This window comes from Brachyistius frenatus, unplaced genomic scaffold (assembly GCF_029030835.1).
Source record: "Brachyistius frenatus isolate BFR_SWC_R1_liver_20210118 unplaced genomic scaffold, ASM2903083v1 Contig_1, whole genome shotgun sequence".
NCBI classification, from domain to species: Eukaryota; Metazoa; Chordata; class Actinopteri; family Embiotocidae; genus Brachyistius; species Brachyistius frenatus.
In genome coordinates, this window is record NW_027210600.1 from 6275135 (window position 1) to 6290752 (window position 15618).

At 39.6% G+C, this 15618-nt stretch overlaps 2 protein-coding genes across 2 annotated transcripts; both read right to left on the bottom strand.

The window, feature by feature from the left end:
- Positions 1-2432: 2432 nt before the first annotated feature.
- ilvbl (ilvB (bacterial acetolactate synthase)-like) lies at positions 2433-8724 on the bottom strand. The gene is made up of 14 exons (XM_069715630.1): positions 8375-8724; positions 7127-7328; positions 6893-7020; positions 6451-6701; positions 6142-6241; positions 5880-5977; positions 5546-5682; positions 5051-5185; positions 4714-4828; positions 4408-4577; positions 4081-4151; positions 3921-3992; positions 3299-3404; positions 2433-3153 (listed from the first exon to the last, which is right to left on the bottom strand). The coding sequence occupies exons 1-14, from the start codon at positions 8486-8488 to the stop codon at positions 2975-2977; spliced, it is 1878 nt and encodes a 625-aa protein (XP_069571731.1). The 5' UTR covers positions 8489-8724; the 3' UTR covers positions 2433-2974.
- Positions 8725-8841: 117 nt separating this feature from the next.
- glb1l2 (galactosidase beta 1 like 2) lies at positions 8842-15476 on the bottom strand. The gene is made up of 19 exons (XM_069715745.1): positions 15354-15476; positions 15052-15237; positions 14783-14851; positions 14584-14679; positions 14380-14488; positions 14206-14298; positions 14032-14113; positions 13815-13879; positions 13528-13612; positions 13088-13225; positions 12897-12977; positions 12696-12802; positions 12076-12222; positions 11870-11941; positions 11017-11095; positions 10512-10599; positions 10073-10187; positions 9725-9841; positions 8842-9589 (listed from the first exon to the last, which is right to left on the bottom strand). The coding sequence occupies exons 2-19, from the start codon at positions 15213-15215 to the stop codon at positions 9479-9481; spliced, it is 1818 nt and encodes a 605-aa protein (XP_069571846.1). The 5' UTR covers positions 15216-15237; positions 15354-15476; the 3' UTR covers positions 8842-9478.
- Between the last annotated feature and the right edge of the window lie 142 nt (positions 15477-15618).

A 15618-nucleotide genomic window follows, 5' to 3' on the forward strand; every position in this document is an offset into this window, starting at 1 on the left:
GGGTGAAGTCCAGCGTTTACTTCTTGTTTAAGTAAAAAAAAAAAAAAAAAAAATCCTTTGTAATTGTAGAATTTGAACCTCGTTAACTTTCGCGTAAAAATCGACGAGTTGGGAGCTTTTAGCTGGTTTAATGGTGTTGCTGCTAAACCCGATAGGTTACCGTCAGCGGCGGGACATTTTACTACCGAGGCACACAAACGACGGACGAAAAAGCTCCGCCAAACGCGAACTCGCAACCAGCTGTCGTTTCGCTGACGCTGACCTAGTTTGTTTTTCTTTTAATAAACCCAAGTTGCGGCCACGATGGTTGTTAAAAGCCACAAGTTGCCTCCGTGTAACTCGTCATGCTGACGGCAGAGGACTTAAAGCGTTATATATCCGTTGTTAACCTGTTCAGACAAAAGCGATGTGGTTTCATTGATCTCGAGCACCGCCGGACTCCAGAAACGCTCCCGACCCCTCTTGATATTCAGACACATTGATCTCTCCCGTCTGTGGTTTAAGTTTTGCGGACCGGTTGAAGACGCCGCCTGCGGTGATGTGAGCCGGGGCTCATGGTGCATTCAGGTGCTGCGCGCAAAAGCTCCGGCGTGGGGAGTTTTCCTTAAAGTCTGACAAAAAACAACAACAACAACAACATCAAATTATCTATCCCCGTGATTGTTCTGAAAAAAAAAACAACAACTGAAGACGAGTATATCGTTTGAAAACAGGAGCATCTATCTCGGAAAATGTCGGTCTTTTGATGCTGGGCATGTCAAGCTCAAGCTTGTTTTCAGGACCGGTGAACGTGATGTGCCGTTAAATAACGCATTATTCGGTATTACGTAAAATCACATTTAGATTTCAGTCCTACGCTGTATTACAAAATTCAACTTGCTTTTTTTTTTTTAAACTGCAAAATAACAATACTTTCGATTTCAAAGCTTGAAAATTGAGATTTCCAAAGAGCATTTGAAAGCAGCAGCCAGACCCAGTCGGTCTGTGTGTTGTCAAACTGGGAGAGAGGCGTCACTGCAGACAACAGTTCAGTATATAAACTACGGTATACAACAGGTTTTTTTTTGTTTTTTTTTTAAATTTTTTACTGGGTCTGTAAGCTTGCAGCTATTAAACAAACTATTGAAACCCTATAGAGAGAGTGGCAAGTAATTTTTCACTTTCCAGCATCATTCTGACTGTATCTCGGCTATCAAATATGGAATATCATTCAGAAATTGAATAATTGATTTTTTTTTTGTAAGGTCTTGTGATTATACAATATGTAACAAAAAAATAAATAAAACAAATATTGAATGAGCTTTCGGTACGGATTCTACTTTTAACTTTTAAGACCCACAGTTTTTATAATTGAGAATGTTTAAAATTTAGTTTTTGATTTAAAAAAAGTAGTTTTGATTAAAGCTGACACTCCCAACAATAGACAAAAAAAGATGGTCTGTTTCCGCCACCACTGCATCCATGACGTTTCCTAATAATTTATGCAAAACAGGAACACGTCAGCATAGACTAGTTCAGTAAAAATACTAGACTGCCACCTTCTGTTAAAAATAAAAACTGCACTTATAGAAGAAGTAGAAGTATTTAGGGAAAAAGTCACAGCCCCTCATGATAAAAAAAAAAAAATGACTGACTGAATTTCCTCATTAATTAATAATAAAGACTTGACACAAGAGCATTTGTATGTAACGACTGCTGTAACATTCAACAAATATATTTCATAAGCAGTCTAGAGGTCCGATTTTCTTCAGCCCAAACACTTTCCCTCACACACAACTTAACTTGATTTCTGAATGCTAAATGCAGAAAGCTGACAAGTCCTTGCATTTTCTTTGAATTTAAACCAAAAGTGAATGTCTGTCTTTGAATTCTTTGCTTTAATCATTCAAAGACCAACTCTTTACCTTCTTTTTCAATTTATTTGAAAATCAATCCAAACTAACAGTGTATGATCAAAGGTTCGACATACCGCCCCAGACTACCAAACAAAACAGTAATATATACTGGAGTGAGATGACCCACACATGTTCACCTGGTGAGTAAATAAGCTATGATTATAGTGCAATACATATTGTGTATAGGCATGTTGTAAATTAAAGCCCATATCACTGCATATATGTTAGTATTAAATATCCTTTAAATACATAACTGAATCAGCAGACTGGTTTTCATTCAAGACATATCAATCTATTTGAAGATACAATCAAACATTAAAAGGCATACTATTTGTCAGTCGTCAACATTAAAAAAAAAACATTTCCCATTCAACAAATTTGATCCCAAATCTTCGACTGATAAAGAAGAATGCAGCTTTAATACCTCCTGTATCTTCATGAAAAGGCTCATTGTTCATGTCAGAACAGGAGAAAAGGCATACTGGTCACATATGAGAACTTAAACCAAAGCGTTTGCTCTCAAGTGAATCTAGTCAGTTTTGTTTTTTTATATAAAAGCTGTTTAAAAGTCATAAATCGAACCCCGGAGCTCCCAAAGAGACAAAAGCACAAGTTGCCTACTATTCACTCGTTCCCTTTTTAAATGCAGCACTTACTCTTTTGAAACATGAACCTGAAAGTAGCATGACGCACAACAAAAGATTCTGTTTCAAGGCTGGCAGGTCTGACGCTGTGTTTTATGTATAAATATAACTTAATCATAAACAACTAAAATACAGGTTTGTAGATGTATTAGTAGTATAATTTTTTACTCATCTGATGAAGGAAGTATTTTATATTGCAATCGAGTTAAAAAAAAAAAACTGTTATCGTAACTGCTATTGTAAAATGATTTCTCATATCAAAGGGAAATATGGCTTTAAGGGCACAAAGGATTAGCAGAGGTCTGGTCAGGGTTGGACTAAATAGTATTGTCCTGTTTGCTGAAATCCCTCATCGATCCTGATTGTAAAACTCTATGGAGAAGGTTAAAATTAAAAGGAAAAATAATACGCAGTTACTGTGAGTACACAGCTGCTCTACACAGAGATAGAGCCCTCTCTGAAGTTGGTCTTCCCTATCAGGACATTGAGAAGTGTAGCCTTGCCCTCCTGGGTCTCCCTTTGAGCCTGTCTGATGATGTCACTTAGCCTGTCTTCGTCTTCACGCCCGACAAGGTAGCCCTTACCACCGTAACCATCTACCACTGTGTGGTAATCTGCAAAAAAACCGAGAAGAAGGTACAACTGTCCATTTAGCAACTACACAGACGTTAACCATACATAAAGAGTTTTGTTCAGAGTATGGGATGTAATTTGCAAGCAATCACAGCATGAACACAACCTTCTGTGCAGATGATGTACCTGTAAATGCGAGGCCGCATGCCACGTTGCTGCCTAGGATGGGAACCTGCTCTCTGGATATCTGACTCCAACACGCATCGTTTCCCACCACGGCTATAACTGGTGTCTTAGGAAAAAAAAAAAAAAAAAGTGGATTACCAGGAGAAATCAAAGAGAGAAGTATATACATTCTGACATGCATCTTTTTTATATATATATATATATATATATATATAATTTTAATAATTTGTCAAGTCAATTTAGCACTAAAGCTGACAGCAGCCATCTTGCATATTTCTGTAGTTTAATTCAAAAGTTACATTACAAACATATGTCCTGTTTCAAACAGGCAGGATGGAGATCCGTCCTGTGATACACCTTGACAGTTGTCGAGTGTTTTCACTTATTTTGGATGACTAGACTTCTCTGAACTGTGTGAGCATGTGCAGACTGTATGTGATCGACCTGTTCCACCTGTTGACACGGCGTAACTCACACTGATATTAATCAAACTAGAATGGTGATACGTGTGAAACACTGGCGGAGTGGTCTTCCATATTTGCAATATCTGTTCAAGTATTGTTGGTGTATATTGGATGAATAAATTGTTTACATACACACAATATAAATATGATCATTTTACCTTGTGTCTGGTGAAAGTGTCAAACTCTGCAACACTGTACCCTAAGGAGCCGTCACCATAGACGATCCACACCTGAGAAGCACACAAATTAGCATTTTATTGTGAAAGTGTTACAACAGACAATCAGACACAGCACTTCCAGAAAGAATCAATATTATACCTCAGATTCAGGCCGGCACAGTTTAGCCCCCAGAGCAAAACCTCCTCCAACACCCAGAGTCCCAAAGGCTCCTACAGGAACAGGGAACAGTAAGATTAACAAAGTATGATTGACATCAGAAGAGAGTATAGATGAAATATAACATGAGATTATGCAGCTCAAACTTGAGAGCAAGTACTTCAAACATTTACTTGACGACATTAGTGTTCTCTGTAAACGTGTAACCTCTTTATGAGGCAAAAAAAAAAGCAACAATAAATGACTGAAGTGAACAAAATGAAATCGGATTATTTCAGTCATATGGTTGTTTTGTCAACTGGATCTTACCTGGATCTAGCCAACGCATAGGTCCTCTTGGTCTCATGATGTAAGCAGCACTTCCTACAAAGTCTCCCCCGTCTGCAACGATGATGCTGTCCTCAGCCATCAGCTCATCCACATGGTGGAGGACCTTCAAGGGATTCAAGTGGCGCTCTGTCTTCTCATCAGCTTTAGCCCTAAGAATTAAAACAAATACGCTGGTTTATGTGATTGGAGCGGGGATTCTGGAGTTAAAGAGTGGAAATCTGTCTCGAAGATTTTGCATACATACATACATACTGACTGAAACCAGGGATCACCACCTCTGCTTACCTGTTTGTATTTTCTTTGGTCATATCTCCAGCTTTGAGGCTCTGAGTCCATTCGTCAGGACAACGATGACCCTTCAGCCCTTTGGAAAGTCGCATTAAAAATGATCCAGCGTCGCCTGAAATACACAACATATTTACATTTTAAACTATGTATTGGATGTATTTGTCCTCCAGTCCAACACTAAAAAGAGCAAATTGTTTATACATGTGCATGTTTCAGGTCACGATACAGAAACAATACATTGCATACATGCTGTTCTTTGTAATCATAAATTGACAAAAGCTTTTGAATATCTTTCCTTCTTCCTGTGTATTGATCACTAAAATGGCGAACGTACCCTCAATTGCTATAGTTGGTTTCCAGAACATATCAGAGTTTTTCAGCAGCTGTGTCTTGTCTCTGTTGACAGCGATGATCTTGCTGCGTCTGTTGAGAACTCTGCCGTAGCTCAGCCGGAAGTCGCACACGGTGCCTGCAGACACAACGCACAATGCTAACGTTTCGCTCGGGGTTCTGGCTAGCCTGTGGCTATACTAATTACACGGAAAATACAGCTTAATCTCCCACTGCATTTTTACAAACAATAAAAAAAAAAAAAATCTTCCAAAATAAATTCATTTAATCCAGGAACATATTAAAATAATTACTGGATTATTAATAATTCTATCAATAGCCTTTAACTACTGCACAGGTGTGTTAATTGTTTACCCTGTCATGTTAACAGGTCATTTTCTTTCTCTCTTTTCAGGTTTTTATTATTAAACACTCAGTTGTCAAACAGGTAAGTCATCATTACTATGTTGACATAGTGGAATACACCTGTAAGCCTGACCTGCTAAGAGCACCAAGTCAGCCTCCTTCAGAGCATCTCGTCTGTTCTGTCGGATGTGAATGGAGCTGTCTTTACCCAGCATGCCACGAGACATGCCCCCAAGAAAGCATGGGATACCCAGGTCCTTCAAAGCCTTCCTATATAGCAGGAAAACATTTGACCAGAGGATACGTCAAAATAACATTAAAAGTGAGAAGTCAAAGCAATTTGAATACTAAAGTGAAAACTACAGTAAACCACACGACTGGAATGTTTTCATGCATTTTAAGCACTAACAACCCAGTGAACAGCCAAAGTAAAGTGTTTCAGAAAAACAGTAAAACACAAAACACACCTGATGTCATCGACAGGCGTTGGGGGAAGTGTCGCCTGGCTACCCAACAGAATAACAGGTTTCTTGGCTCGACTCACCAGCTCTATGCACTTTTGTACCTGATTTGCATTGAAGAAAAAAAAAAACCCACAGCAAAACATTTAAAACTAGTTTAAGCTTTGTAAAAATGTATAGAATGATAGAATTTGATTAGAGAACATTACATTATCAAGAACATTTAGCATCAAAGTAAGATGGGCTTCATACTTAAGAGTAGATTTACCTGATCGTCTGTGGCTTGAGGGATGTGAACAGGAAGTGGAGACACATCTCTGGTCTCCCAGGCTCCAGCAAAAAGGTTCATGAGGTGGTTATGGAGGTACCTAACAAAAAACAAAAACAAACACACCATAACATCAAATAATTTTATATTTATCAATCCATTTTTGATGGAAGAAGAAGCAATTTTTCACAGGGACAAAAGATCCAAACTTTATTTTTATTATCTAGAGTAAAGTCTATTTTCACATCTTTGTTCTTGTATAAACTAAATAGTAATATATAGTGCATTAAAGATATGCTACTATCATACCATGAGACAATTTTTCCCATCAGGCCTTTGGGAGGGTTCTTAACGCCAAACTCTTTGGATACCAGGTGGTAGGGGTAGAGTGTGTCGATGGGGAACTCTATGAAAACCGGTCCAGGCGTTCCCGACTGAGCGATGGCCAGGGCCTTCCTGACCGTAGGCACGATCTCCCTCACAGTCCTGACGGAGAAACAGAACTTACACAGCGGCTTGAAGAGGGACATCTGGTCGATGTCTTGCAGTGCTCCTCGGCCCTGCACCGCAAACACAGTTGAAAGACAATAAAACTGAGAACAGTTCAGGTATAACCGTTTTAAAGGGCTATCACACACTTCATCTGACAGCCGCCCAACCTGCTGCTCCACACTAGAAACTATTTATCCTATCGTTTTATTCTACATGCACATTCACATCAGTGTTGCTTCAGTATTTGAAAATAATCTACCTGAAGTAGTGTACCAGCAGCTCCTCCCATGACCAGCAATGGAGATTCAGCCATCTGGGCATTCTTCACTGCCGTCACTGTGTTCGTGAGGCCCGGACCAGCAGTCACTGCGGCTACACCGACAGTACCTGGTGCAGAGACAAGTGTAACAGCTATCAACTAGTCCCAAAAATGTAAAAGATATAACTGCGATAAAGTAGTCACGATACCAGGGTTTAAAACTTAAATCTGCACCTGAGAGCCTCGCCACAGCATCAGCAGCGAAGACGGCGGTGGCCTCGTGTCTGGTGTCCACAATGCGGATGCCCACCTTCTCACAAGCCACCAGGATGGGTGAGATGTGTCCACCGACGAGGGTGAAAACATACTTGACCCCATGGGCGCGGAGGACCTCTGCCACACTCTCGCCACCGTGCCGTGGGCTCTTAGTCTCAGTCTGAAGTACACAGAAGGACCGGATCAAAGTTAGCACAGAAAAAAGGAGCACTCAAAAAGATTAAAGTGTTTTGTACACTAGGGGGGGGAAAAAACAACCGTAAACCATAGACGCCATAAATAAACCATAGATAAACAGCTGTCAGTGTGAGATGAAGGCCCCTCCTTAGGTCACCCGCAACACTATCTCTTCACTCCATCGGCCTTTCAGCCTGTATTTCACAATACCGGCATATTGTTCAGGCCTGGTGATGGTCTCTGGCCTTTGTGCTAGAAAACCACAAGGCGGGTCAACGTTTACGTCCAGTTTACCTTTCACCTGGGACAGCTCACAGAATAAAAGGTGACTGTATGTGTATGTGCTCTGACTGAAGCCTTAAAAGACAATGCATAAAGACACAGAGACAGAAAAGCTTAAAAGTAGTCACAAGACAATACAGGTGAATGTGCTCTGACTGAGGCTTTAACAAGACAATGCATAAAGACACAGGGACGGAAAAGCTTAAAAGTAGTCACAAGACAATACAGGCGAATGTGCTCTGACTGAGGCTTTAAAAAGACAATGCATAAAGACACAGGGACAGAAAAGCTTAAAAGTAGTCACAAGACAATACAGGTGAATGTGCTCTGACTGAGACTTTAAAAAGACAATGCATGAGAAAAGCTTAAAAGTAGTCACAAGACAATACAGGTGAATGTGCTCTGACTGAGGCTTTAAAAAGACAATGCATAAAGACACAGGGACAGAAAAGCTTAAAAGTAGTCACAAGACAATACAGGTGAATGTGCTCTGACTGAGGCTTTAAAAAGACAATGCATAAAGACACAGGGACAGAAAAGCTTAAAAGTAGTCACAAGACAATACAGGTGAATGTGCTCTGACTGAGGCTTTAAAAAGACAATGCATAAAGACACAGGGACAGAAAAGCTTAAAAGTAGTCACAAGACAATACAGGTGAATGTGCTCTGACTGAGGCTTTAAAAAGACAATGCATAAAGACAAAGGGACGGGGGTCAATACCGCGATGGTGACCTGCGAACACTTACCTTGTGAAACAACTGGTAGAGTAAACCAAGTTTGTAAGCTGCGTACACCAGCCCACCCACGGCAATGCACGAAGAGCATCCAAGAAGAGTGCCAATGGCTCCAAACGACTCCATGTTAGGATGCGGAAGAAAACAAATAAACTTGGGCAAACTTAATATCAGAATCTACTTGCCCGGTAGAGCAGCTCGCTGGTTCAGGCTAGGCTAAATATACTGTGGAGCTGCTCCTGCATCTGCTATACTCCCATTTCAAACGTGTAATTACGCAAGCACGTTCAGTGACAAATTATGTAATAGCCAGTTACTGAATAAAGGCTCTGAAGGGCATCTAGGCGACTATTCTACCAATTGAAATGACCAAGTGCTCTTTCCCCTGCTGCTGCTGCTGCTGCTGCACCGACACAGGGACATCAGCAGATATTCATAGGTCAAGCGAGTTTAAAGTACATCGCACACTTCCTGTTGTTATTTTCAAAATAAATTCTCACTAATCGACTGCGCACATTCACAGCGTGGATCTGTGGTATATGCACACGTTTATTATTATGCATTCATACAGACATTACAAGAAAACTATTATGGCTGTATTACCTGCAACATACGTCATCATAATTATCAGTGTGACAAACGTTTTAAGTTTTATTGTGAAAGTAATAACTTTGTTTCCGGTTCTTAAATGTTCTGTTGAATTTGATATGGCTGTGTGTGGTTGGCTGTCTTGTGAATATGAGAGCGTCATTCAAGTAAGGACGAGCTCCTGGTCCAATTAGAAGCATGTGAGGGTGTCAAGCTGGTTTATTTACAATCAGAGCAAAGTTCACCCTTAAATGATAAAACAAGACAAATCAGAGGGTTGAATTGTGCAGCATTGTAAATTGTATTGTTTATGTGTAGAAGACAAGAGGAAAGGAATCAAAAACCTTGTAGCTCCATATCCATACTGCTGTGCACAGCATTTGAAAATGTTAGTATGTCACTTGTTTTAAATCATTAACAGTCGTGTGTGTGTGTGTGTGTGTGTGTGTGTGTGTGTGTGTGTGTGTGTGTGTGTAAGTAAGTAAGTAAGTAAGTAAGTAAAAATGTCTTTATAGTTGTACCCTATTTTCACAGCAGAGTGCAAAAAGGGAGTTTGTAAACATCAGTTGTCTTCCCATGATCCGGATTTTCAGCAAACATTATTTTGTTGTCCGTTCTTTGTTCCTCAAAAACAATGATCTGAAAGACAAGTCACAAAAAAAAAGAAAAAAAAAAAAAATAAAACTACATGTCACTCATACGCAATGTGGCACAAATCATCTTGAAAAAATTACTGGGAAGCAGAGGTCAAATTTTGATCCTAAATGGTTATACCTGATTCTGTCCACTTCTCAGCCAAGGTCCCGGGAGATAAAGGAAATGCTGGGGACCAATGAACCAATGACGTCCAAGGTTCTGCCCATTGACAAATGCAACTCCTTTACCCCAACCCTGTACAAGAGGACGCTTTCATGAGCAATACAATGACACAGTGGAATATCGATTTAATTGTAGCTCCACTTTTTCAACTTACAACTAATAAAAAGCTAACATTGCCCACGTTATACTAGTATATTCTGTTGTTAAATAAGGATGTAAAGTATTGACTGAGAAATGAACAGTACATTTTTGAGCTCCATTACATGTAGTTTACCCCACAAGCTAACTGTCTTTTGTACTCACAGGAAGTGTGATGAAGGTGTCTTTAGGAGGGCCATCCACACAGAGTGTGGCCTGGACAAACCCTGGGACAGAGTGGGACTTCATGTCAGTTTTCCACTGACCTGAATTTGTTAATCTACAAAAAGATCAAAATGTATTTATTACAATCTGTAACGTCAGTTTCCCTGCGTCACTCTCCTGAGTCATTTTTACCAACATTATGCAGTCAATTATGTGTGTATGGGCATGGTATCTATGTGCTATCCATATTGTCATATAACTAAAAACCAAAATACAAGTTGCAGATCAATACTTATTTATAAGCAGAATTCAGCTATTTTCGAGTAAATCTTCCCTTTTTTTGCACCAGAAAAGGCTCAGTTGATATCCATGACCAGCTATCCTAGTCTAAACAATGCTATTGTTTAACCAGAAGGAAAAATAAACTAAAATAACAAACCTTTTAATAAAGCCTGGTTTCATATCTAAACAGAAGATGGTAAATCCTCTCAGAGGGGTGTGATTCAGCACAATGTCTCCCACAATACCTGGAACACATTATGAGGAAAAAATAAGCAATGCAGACTTGAATAGGAGCAGACAAACAGTGACCATGGACAAATTCTTTTCATTGCACTCTATCCTACATACAATGGGAAATTCATGGATGTGTTGAGCCACAAAAAAAAACATAAACAAAGTCAGAAAGTGATTTGTTTGACTTGTGCTGACAAGATTTTTAAGTGTCCAAGCAACACGAAATAAACTGTTACAATACTTCCTCTAGATTGAACGATGTTCTATTATACGCTCTCTACAAATAATGCAAACATTGCTCATTCTGAAATACACATAAACATTGCACAATAGGTACTTCACAGATTCAGATGACCAAACTGACTGAAAGAAAGCTGTAAACCAATTTATGGCATTGCAAATGGCACTGATGCCTAAAGGCAGAATACCTTTGCGCTGTTCATCCAGAGCTTTCCCATAATTCACTCTTCCACAGTTCTCCACAAGTAAACTCAACGTCCTCGCTCCCTTTGAGGCACAAAACATGATTTTTACTCTGACAGTTATACAGTAAAGAAAGGTGACCCCAATGAGACAATCATGGACTTCTGTTCTTATTTCAATATGCCTCTCAGAATCACATTTTATTGTGTTGGTGTTCCCCTTTTATCCTGTTCGACCTCATTCTAAATCAGCAGGATAACTATCTAAAATATACAGAAAAATATATACATTTTTAAATCAGCATATATAACTACATTTAGCTATCATTTTCCACATTTGAGAATACCTTATAATAATGTCTGCCAACTATTGCTGAAGGTTTTTCTGAATCAACAATAACCCACCCTACAGATACAAATGTAAGGCTCATTATTTGTCAATTACAAACAAAAAAATCTGGGAACAATGTTGCGTGAACCATGCATATCATACTATCCTATACTGTCACACATACTGTCATTATATAATCATCTGTGACACAATCATTGTAATTTAATTCAACTTCATTTCATTTCATTTTATTTTCAGTTCTTGCTGAGCTAAATTACTACTGACATCATCTGGGAAAACAAATGGTAGTTTGGCACTTTTACTTTAAAATTGTGTAAAATTGGCCAAATCTATTTTTATTGTTTAAAATTACTTCACCCCAAGGACAAAGTTTGGGGATAATATTCCTGTGAATATTATAATCCCTTGTACTTGTCCTGAATCTGAGTAACATTTAAAACAATTTTTTTTTTATAAAGAAAATAAGGACAAGTGCTTTATAGAGAACACATTAAAAACAGTAAGTACCTTGCCATCGGGAATCGCAAGCTCCTGAGTCTTGTAGTCCAAACTACCAGCATATTGTCTGTCCACAAAAACCTGAAGAGCATCAACAGTCACAGGGACAGGATCATGAAAAACTATGTTGTGTTACCGAAGAGAAATATGTTGAAACTGCATTTCACATGTAGAGTATGTGTGTGTGTCTATGGGGTCCCTCTTAATGTCCTCACCAGCGCTCTATCTCTGATGTTGTTCCTGGAGTTTAGGGCTCCTCCACTGGTGATGGTGGTTTCATACAGTGTATAACCATATGACTGGCCGTTTTTATTGTTGACAGGGAGATTTTCCATGTTCACCGGCCTCTCTGACCTGTACGGCTGAATGAAAGGTCAAACATCATGTTAAGGTACAGGAATTTGACACAGTGAAATCAGATAAAGTCACTTTTGGGGGAAATGGAAATTACAATCTCACTTTAAAAAATTGTACAAGATGTGTATGCATTCATGATAAGAGGCCACCAAACAGCATGTGACAAATTCTTCTTAAGAAAAAAAAGAAAAAAAAAAGAAGCAGAGATGTTGACACCTTGGTGCATGATAAAAACCTGCAATGCCAGGTGTGAGACATCTGTCTTGAGCAGAGGCAGCATGTGTCTTCTACACAAGTAGAGACACATGCTGATTGCAGACACATCCTGTTCACTGCACAATGTTTGCTCTCCTTCCAGAAGGGACCCTGTTTTACCCTGATGATGTGGTCTAGTTCAGTTTGGATGTAACATGTTCTATTTTGTAGATTATATAATCAGCTGTGACACCAGTGACAGTGCCTGCCATCTGTAGCTTACCTTGTCAGTGAAGTGCAAGCTGTCCCACAGTGATAGGTGCTGTTGGATGAAAACAGGATCGTAAGCTCTCCTCTCCTGAGGAGAGGGCACTTCAGGAAGAGGCTCAGCTGGAACACAAGTCGGCAAAAACAATTAATTAAGGCAGATTTTGACAGAATCAGTGACACAATCCCTGCATATGGATGCCTAGGAAGACCTTACAGTGGTACTGGCTGAATACATTTCTCAGGAGTTGATATTTTGTGGAGCAATCTCCAGCTTCAGAGAGGGGAGCATCATAATCTGCCAAGAAACCATTTACAAAAATATTTATGGTTGGGAAACATATTCATCAAAGATCTCAAACAATCTTTGTGCTTGCTCTCTGAGCTTGATAGTTATTCCTGTCCTACCATAACTGGTGACCTGAGGTTTGTAGGTGCCAAAGTCCATCGCTCCATTCATGAAGCCGAAGCTGGTTCCACCGTGAAACATGTACAGATTAATGGAAACACCTCTCGCCAAGATCTCGGACACCACAGCCAGCATGTCTGTCAGGGGGCAGCACACAAATCACTCCCTGTAGTATTAAGTAATTTAAGCACACATTAATAAATGATGACATAGCACACAAAGAGCAATATGCAGCAGTGAACGGGTTGTTCGTTTTTACAGCTCCAGAGTGACACTATTAAAGTTAAATACACAAATAAATAGACATCAGCTACTTTTAATATTGTGAGTGTTAATGTGAGCAATGACATGAATATAATGGAGAGTGATGCCATAAAACAAGCACGTGATTAGCAACAATGTTGAATGGAAAAATGACAGTTAAAAGGTGTCTCGATACCCTCAGCGTGAAACACATGATGATATTCTCCCCAGATGTCAAACCAGCCAGACCAGTACTCCATCACCATCAGAGGTTTCTGGGGCTACACAGAACAGAGCATATGTATGTATTAAATAATCTACGTCTCTTCATGTCTATCACTGGCTCAGCATCATTACGCTTTAATAAAAATGCAAAATGGAATATTTTGTCTTTTGTCTTTAAGTTAATGTGTATTTAACAGATAACAATCAGAACAAATGCTGGACTGTATTAACCTCAGACCACCCTTTATTATCACTTACCTGCATGTCAGCTAAGTGCTGGATAGCTCCAAAGGACAGTCTCTGAAGATTTATTGTTTTCAGAACTGAAATGAGCAAAATATTATAGTCTTAAACATAATAGAACATCAAAGGGAGAAAACTTAAAATCAACCAAGGTACATTTTGTAATTGTTTCTATACTTAATCCTTTGTTTTTGCTTTTTAGCTTCTAAATTACTTCTCATGTCTTTATTACCTTCCTCCACCCCACCATATCTCAAACCCTCCCAGTTGTCCGAAGTCAGCAGGAGCTCATTGATCCCTCTAGACTGGAGACACTACCGGGAAAAGAAAAAGATAATACACATAAATAACTATAATATGATTTGAGCATTTTAGAGACAAATAAAGGCTATAAAAAAAAACTCACATTCTTTATAAATGGCATGTATTTTTCATCTTTCGCGAAGGATCCATACTCGTTCTCAACTTGGACTGCAATGATTGGGCCTCCTGCTTCAAACTAAAACACAAACAGTGCCTCTGAAGTCTCCAGTTATTCTTTGCACATAAAGCATGATGACAAACAGCAGCCTTGACATACCATGAGAGGTTTGATAAGTGAGACAAGCTTGTCAAAGTACAAGTTGACAGCATCTACAAATCCAGGATACGTTGTCCGCAACTGCATGTCTTTATCTTGCAGCAACCAGCTGAAAACAAACAAACAAAAAAAACATGAGAGCAACTTTGGTGGCATGCTGCTTACATATGGTAGAATCTTAAAGTGAAGGGCAGATGATGTTACCTAGGCAACCCGCCCAGGTCCCATTCAGCACAGATGTAAGGTCCAGGACGAAGGATCACCCAGAGACCCAGCTCTGCTGCCAAACTGACAAAGGCCCTGAGAAAGGAGGAGACACCTTGTGCTCCATCTGCAGGTCTTTTTAAAAAAAAAATTTTTTTTATATTTACTATTCCCACAAAAAGGAAAAGGAGAGCCTTACTTGAGGTCCAGCTGATCCTGAAAGTTGAATAATCCTCTCTCAGGCTCGTGCAGGTTCCAAGGCGCATATCTGAAAAAGTACCCAGGAAAATGTTTCTTCTAGCAACGTTATGGTTCAGTGGTTCAAGAGACTAATTTTATTCTCCGGGTTTCATGAAGCATTTTATCCAAACATTTTAGATTTAAAGTGATATTTATTTGACTCTCTTCAGTAAAATAACAGTGAGGTTCCTGTGTTTGAGTCATATGCATTGTGTGGAGGGAGCCTACGTTGTGAGAGTATTGAGGCCACAGGCCTTCATCTTCAGCAGCCGGTCCTCCCAGTAGGCTCGGGGCACTCTGAAGTAATGGATGGAGCCTCCCAGGATGCGGAAGGGCTCTCCCTCCAGAGTGAACTGAGACGAGTTGGCCCTCAGACCCTCCACACGGCTCATCCTTCTCACTTTAAGGTGATGTCTGGTGAGGAAAAACAGCAACATAACATGGCGGATGGTAAAATTCAAAGTTGGATGAACGTATTTTAAATATTTTAACATTACATTACAGCAAGTACGACCAAAGGAAAACCTTACCAAGACTTGAAAGTCCAAAATGTAGAAAATCCCAGTTACATCAAAAACATTAGCAGTGCTGTGCCTTGAAACTGAGTTTACCAGAGAGCATTTGAAGGGAGGACGGTGCTGGGAGGCCTCAAACACTGTGGATAAGGGAAACTATTGTTTTCAGAACAAAAATGTAATAGTGCTCTCTCTCTCTCTCTCTCTCTCTCTCTCTCTCTCTCTACCAGTCACTGACTGTCTCACTGAAACAGTCAGAGAAGGGAGGCATTACAATTGT

Excerpts from the sequence above, each read along its gene's own strand:
- glb1l2 (XM_069715745.1), bottom strand. The coding sequence starts at position 15,215 with ATGAGCCGTGTGGAGGGTCTGAGGGCCAACTCGTCTCAGTTCACTCTG. Across the intron at positions 12,803-12,896 it reads TGTATTCAGCCAGTACCACT|CTGAGCCTCTTCCTGAAGTG; the intron begins GTAAGGTCTTCC and ends CTTGTGTTCCAG. Across the intron at positions 11,096-11,869 it reads TTGCGATTCCCGATGGCAAG|GGAGCGAGGACGTTGAGTTT; the intron begins GTACTTACTGTT and ends TGTGCCTCAAAG.
- ilvbl (XM_069715630.1), bottom strand. The coding sequence starts at position 8,488 with ATGGAGTCGTTTGGAGCCATTGGCACTCTTCTTGGATGCTCTTCGTGC. Across the intron at positions 5,978-6,141 it reads CTCAAGCCACAGACGATCAG|GTACAAAAGTGCATAGAGCT; the intron begins GTAAATCTACTC and ends AATGCAAATCAG. Across the intron at positions 5,186-5,545 it reads TGACTTGGTGCTCTTAGCAG|GCACCGTGTGCGACTTCCGG; the intron begins GTCAGGCTTACA and ends TTGTGTCTGCAG.